This window comes from Pan paniscus, chromosome 9, assembly GCF_029289425.2.
Source record: "Pan paniscus chromosome 9, NHGRI_mPanPan1-v2.0_pri, whole genome shotgun sequence".
Taxonomy (NCBI): domain Eukaryota; kingdom Metazoa; phylum Chordata; class Mammalia; order Primates; family Hominidae; genus Pan; species Pan paniscus.
Genome location: NC_073258.2, coordinates 57469545 through 57475971, shown reverse-complemented (window position 1 = coordinate 57475971; position 6427 = coordinate 57469545). Strand labels below are relative to the sequence as shown.

Below are 6427 nucleotides of genomic sequence, written 5' to 3'. Positions count from 1 at the left end.
CTGCACTCCAGCCTGGGCAACAGAGCCAGACCCTGTCTTAAAAAAATGAGAGAGAGAGAGACAGACAGACAGACAGAGACAGAGACAGAGAAAGAAAGAGAAAGAGAAAGAGAATATAGAGCCAGGCATTGTGGCTCATGCCTGTAAGTCCCAGCACTTTGGGAGGCTGAGGTTGGTGGATCACTTGGAGCTCAGGAGTTTGATACCAGCCTGGGCAACATGGCAAAACCCTGTCTCCATGAAAAATACAAAAATAGGCCGGGCATTGGTGGCTCATGGCTGTAGTCCCAGCTATTTAGGAGGCTGAGGTGAGAGGATTCCTCGAGCTCAGGAATTTGAGGCTGCAATGAGCTATGGTTATGCCACTGCACTCCAACCTGGCCAACAAAGGGAGATTCTATCTCTTAAAACGAACGAACAAAAATACAACAAAACCTGGTTCTAATACTCATTGCCTTGGTGATCTCTGACAACTTACTTACTGTATCTAGGCTCTACTTTATCATCCTAAAAATGGAACTTTTAATAGAACCTACCTCAAAGAGCTGTTGTGATGGCTAAATTAATTGAGACATGTAGAATCTCTATAATATAATAGTAAGTGTGAGATATTATTACTACCTGGTAATTTCTATGACCATCTTAAAGATTCATTTTCAGTACAGCAACAATATGGTAATATTTATCCTCACATGACAATGTGCTATGCAATGTTTAATTTATTCCAATGAGATATATTCATTAGTGTTTCTTTGGCTGCACATGGGATTTTATTTTATGATGGTGAACCAAGAAAATATTGTAGACTCTGATACTTTCAATAAATTCTTAGGATTATTAAAAAGAATAAAGGAAATCAAAATACATAAGAAAACATATGGAGTTAAGGAAAGCAACCATGTTTAAAAGGCAAGATAACGATATCATTGCATACAGATCAGACCTCACTTGCATGGTGAAGGTCTGTAACTGTCAAAGGACATCTGTAATAGCCAGCAGATAGATACAGTATGGTGTAGTGCGTTTTATTACTTTTATTTGCTTTGTACAAGTAGAAAAATCAACTGATGCAATCAAACAGTGAAGTAAATGAAAATATAGTGCATTCGATATAGTGCATATTGATAAAAATTATGGATTGTCAACTCAGTGAGAGACTACAAAGTTAATTCATCATAGAATGGTCCCCCTCCTCAAAGATGTAAAAACAACTGGAACACAAATTTTAACCACAGTTTATTACTTTTTTTTAGATAAATAACGGGAAAATCTGTGAAAAAGGCAGTTATTAAGCAAGAACAACTAGAGAGAAAGAATAAACCTGAGAATTTCTATGGATGTCTTCTAAACTTAAGCATAATTGATATATCTACTCATGTAAACAGAATGGGCTAACTGAAACAAAATCAGGTGCTAATCAGAATTTACTGATTATTAAGCTACAAAGTATGTTCAGTTAACAGACTTCTATGTGGAAATAAAAACATTGATAAGGAAATAGTAGGATCCTAATATTCGGAATAGTAATTATTCAAGCACATCTGTAAGACTTAAAATCATCACATATCATCTAAACAACCAGTATTAAATGCAATGTCAAAATATACAAGCAAAAAGTATGAAGGCTAAAACAGAAGGAAAATGCTTATATACACAAAAACACACAAACAGAAACATACAGAAGCACACACACTGTAAATTTTATTCCAGTAGCAGATAAAAAACACTGGAATCCTCGTAACTCCCTTCTGTAATGACCACTGTTTCCTACTGCCACCCAGCATACTAGCTTTCCTTGTCTCCCTTTTTCCTTTGTCTATATCCATCGTGCACATTCTACTGTTATATAAAATGGACTTATTGTGAATACAATTCATCTATCCATCAAGGAAGGCAAAGATTTCTACTGTTTTGTTTATTAATCTATGTATAGCAATTAGAAGAGCCTATCATGTATGAGACATATGTAAATATATGTTGAATCAATTATGCTTGTTATGTCTTCTGGAAGTATGCAGAGCAAAAATTCATGCCCATAACCTAATTTATAGGAATCATATTGTACAAAATTTAAACAAAAATATTACATAAGTTATTCCATGTCCTTCGTAGGGCATATTTTACATCTTTGTTTCGTAAACTATAGATCAAGGGATTCAACATGGGGATAACCAGGGTGTAAAATATGGAAGCCACTTTATCAGTGTCAAAGGAATGACTGGACTTGGGCTGCACGTACATGAAAAGCAAAGTCCCATAGAACACTATGACCGCTGTCAGGTGGGCTCCACAGGTAGAAAAAGCCTTTTGTCTGCCAGCAGAATTCTTCCTGAGAATGGCTACAAGGATGAGCAGGTAAGATAAAAGAACTATCAGAAGAGATGAAATCAAATCAATAGCTGCAAAGATCAGAATTATCAATTCAATTTCATGTGTATTTGAACAAAGCAAAGGTAACAAAGGGAGACTGTCACAGTAGAAATGACTAATGACATTGTAGCCACAGAAGGATAAAGTAAAAATCTTTATGGTGACTAGAAGAGAAATGAATGTACAATAGAGGTAAGGGATTGCTACCAGCACCTGACATACCCTTCGTGACATGATTACTGTGTATAGCAGAGGGTTACAGATGGCCACATAGCGGTCGTAGGACATGGCTGAGAGAATAAAAAGTTCACTACCAATGAACACAAGAAAGAAAGCTAGCTGTGTTGCACAAAAATAATAAGAAATTATATTCTTATCCACAACAAAATTTACTAACATTTTGGGTCCCACAGTTGTTGAATAACCAAGATCCATGAAAGCCAGATGTCTGAGAAAAAAGTACATAGGGGTTTGCAACCTGGAGTCCAACTTGGTGAGGACAATCATGCCCAAATTGCCCATCACTGAGATCACATAGATCATGAGGAACAATGCAAATAATGGTGCCTGCAGCTCAGCGATATCTGTGATTCCCGTAAGAATGAATTCATTCACCGTTGTTAGATTGTGTTGTTCCATCCAGGTTCATCAGAAACCCTATTCTGATAGAGACATCGGCATTGTCAATAGCTTTCCTCTATCATCACCTGAGAAATTTTTTAGTATGCAAAGCTAACAGAAGATATACCTAAATTTCACAATTTGCGACATTTGAAAACATACCTCTCACAAATAAAAACATGTTTAAATAATTCAAGAAAGAGATAAGGCAGATCAGCAGTTTTCAGTTGCTTTTGATTTTACTCACCCAAAAACATTTTCTAATGTCTAGAGACATTTTATTTATCACAATTTGGAGGTGGGCCACTGTTGCATCTAAAGGTTAGAAGCCAGTAAGCTGCTAAACATTCCACTATAATCAATACTCAGCCCATCGCAATATCCAGCCCCAAATATCAATAGTGCTAAGGTTGAGAAACTCTGATGAGATACATGAATAGACAGATGATAGATAGATAGTTAATGGGTAGATAGATAGATTATGGATGAACAGATAGAATCATATGAGAGAGAGAGAAAGAGATACAGACAGATATTCATGTCTGTATAGATATATAAAGAAAAATTTTAAAGTTAAAAACATTGTTAATACCGTGGATATCTGATATATGAACAATTATTGTACTATGTTTTTAGAGCTTGGTCATATTTATAGATTACTATTGTGACATAATACAATTTTAGTTATATAAAAAATTTCTGTCACAGATTCCAAAAATGCATAAAACCACCTGCTTCAAAACATCATCCTGTGAATACCCTTATCTCTTCGGGTGGTACAGCTGAGACTTTAATAGAGTTGACAGATATTAGGCATATGAGTAAGAGCAGCATAACAGATGACAGTGGCAATTATTTGTATTTACAAAGCAAAAAATATCAGGAAATATATGGATATAGATATATTCTACACGATATCTTAATTTATGTCATATTTGAAAGGTTATTTTAGGCAAATAGTGTAAGTTATCTAAAACTGTTTGTTCTGATATCCAGAATCAACATGTCATTGCAGAATTGTTGGGAAGGATGACTGAAGATTAAGTGATTCAATGTGTCTTTGCTGCCTAGAAGTAGTTCTAAAACATCAAGTACATTGTGAGTTTTCTTCTTCTTGTTATTTGTTTTAATTGTGACAATGCCTTACTTGAAAGAGGTTTTTTTTACATGTGTACACATACGTTATTCTGACTGTGAATTAACTTCTTTGTTAGGACCATAATGATGCCTAGGGGAGTCACAGGTCAAGTAGGATGTAATACTTGCAACTTAGGGCAGTTCTTCTCCCCTCCCCCAATTCATGACTAAACTTGGGTAATTGGTATGCTATTGTTTTGGATTACTTATCTATTTTTCACAACGAATTTAATAACATTTTAAATAAATTATTTTTATATAAACTTTATTAAAACATTAATCTTCCCATAGTTTTATTCTCAATATAATTGAGAAATGCTAACTTGAATGTGAACGTTAAGTTTGTTTTATCATACAAAATCTTAGGGGAGTTTGAGGAAATCTGAACAAATTGGGAGAAAATGTGGTCCTTCATATTGGTTTTGTATAATGAAAATTAGTAAAAGCTACTTTTTGGGTAAAAGGATACTGTAGATTAAAGAAATGATTAAAAGTCACCTTGTTACACAATAACATAGAGACAAAATAAATACACTAAACATGAGATATACGTGGATTTCTGGCTGTGATTTAAAACTTTTCTGAACATGCAAGCCACAGAAACTAGGAAATATGGTATAGCACATAATACAAATTAACATATGTATAATCGAATAAATATATATCTAAATATCCCCCAATAACCCACAGATTTAAAATATAGTAGAGCAGGAGATGGAGGGCATGATAACCTAAGATAATCATTATTAGTTAAAAAAATTGTAAGCCCCAATGTTTTTTGAAAAAAGAAAAGAAAGAAAATAGTGTTTACAATGAAAATTATAGTGACGGCAATCTCAGAGTGAGCTATGAAAAAATAAAGACAAGCAATTGTGTTACATTAAATATAAAGATGATTACATATTATTTGAACTTAATTTTTTAAATAAAATTATGACCTCCTCCTATCCTACCCTGACTCAATGAACACACCTTTCTCATATTAGATATATGGTAATGTGTGGCAGTAGATGGAAAAGTTAGATAAATATCTTTAGTAAATAAGATGATGAGCAGCATAAATCCTGTATTTTGTTTGCTTGTTTTGTACAGTTTGGCAATTTAGAAAGGCAAATAATATCATGGATAAGTACCTGTTTTCTTGTTAGGTAAGGAAATATAAATGAGGTTCCTTTCACCATCTTTGGAGTTCTGTGGAAAGAACCAGATTGCTTTTTCCATATTTTGCTGTCTTTGTTGAATATCAATTGCATTTTTTAAAGCTACAATCTTTGAGAAAATAATATCTGCTTTTGTCAACTCTTAGTGGAAATTGAAGTACTTTCTGAAAATTGTATTGTTCCCTAAAACTGGGTACTTAACAGTCTCCTAATTTTATTTTCTTATATTTAAAATTTTTTTTTTCTGTGCCTATAATTACCCAAAAAGCCTCATAGTTTTTAATAATGCTTTTCACATTCGAATGTAAGGTAGAAACCCCCTTTTGACTCACCAAGAAGTGAGAAAACAATCATATCTACACATTTATTTGAACAATCATTGAGTGTTAAATTATTGTTAAGGGGTCTGAGAGCCTAGAGCATCTAAATAACAAGTATTTGGAAGGACATGAACATGACTGACCAAATAGTTGCAGTTTCTCCATTCTTTCATTAAAAATATATTTATCTCCTTGTCGTTGTGCTTTATTTTCTCCAAGTTTTGGCCTCAATTAGAGAAAAATATTTTATGTAAAATGAATACTTTAGAAACAATATCATGATAATGTTTCAAAGATGCTTATAGCATTCAGTCTGTGAAACCATGTAAAATACTTAAAAACTATATGAAAAATGGAGCACTGTTATTTCTGCTTAGGCATTATTGAGTAACAGAAATCCCAGAGAAATGAATCAGAAATTGTCACATTTTACTATGGTTATGTCATCAAATTAAAGTGGCACTTTTCCAATGTCATTGAAGCATTGTAGATATCTGTAACATATGACACCACAAGAAACATTCTTACTTTTTTTTTTTACCTGTAAGGAAGCCTCTGTCTTGACTCCTCCATGTGTCTCTCACATGGCACAGTGAGAACAATTTATGCATTTTTTAATCTTTTGAGACTCTCCCTGAGGAGATGGCAGACAATTTATTGATAATTCCTAAAGCATTTGAGAGCATAACAAAATGTTTGAGGCTGTCCATTAGCTGTAGAAGACAGTTTGTATTCACTAGTGTATCAGAGTTCTCCAGAAAAACAGTACTAAGAAGAGATAGTTAGACGAGAGATGATAGATAGATAGATGATAGATAG

General features: G+C 33.7%; 1 protein-coding gene across 1 annotated transcript; it reads right to left on the bottom strand.

Annotated features, from left to right (window-relative positions):
* Nucleotides 1-676: 676 nt before the first annotated feature.
* Nucleotides 677-6173, bottom strand: LOC100968631 (olfactory receptor 8K3). Its single transcript, XM_057299042.2, has 3 exons — nucleotides 6150-6173; nucleotides 5262-5319; nucleotides 677-3032 (listed from the first exon to the last, which is right to left on the bottom strand). The coding sequence occupies exon 3, from the start codon at nucleotides 3007-3009 to the stop codon at nucleotides 2071-2073; it is 939 nt and encodes a 312-aa protein (XP_057155025.2). The 5' UTR covers nucleotides 3010-3032; nucleotides 5262-5319; nucleotides 6150-6173; the 3' UTR covers nucleotides 677-2070.
* Nucleotides 6174-6427: the final 254 nt, after the last annotated feature.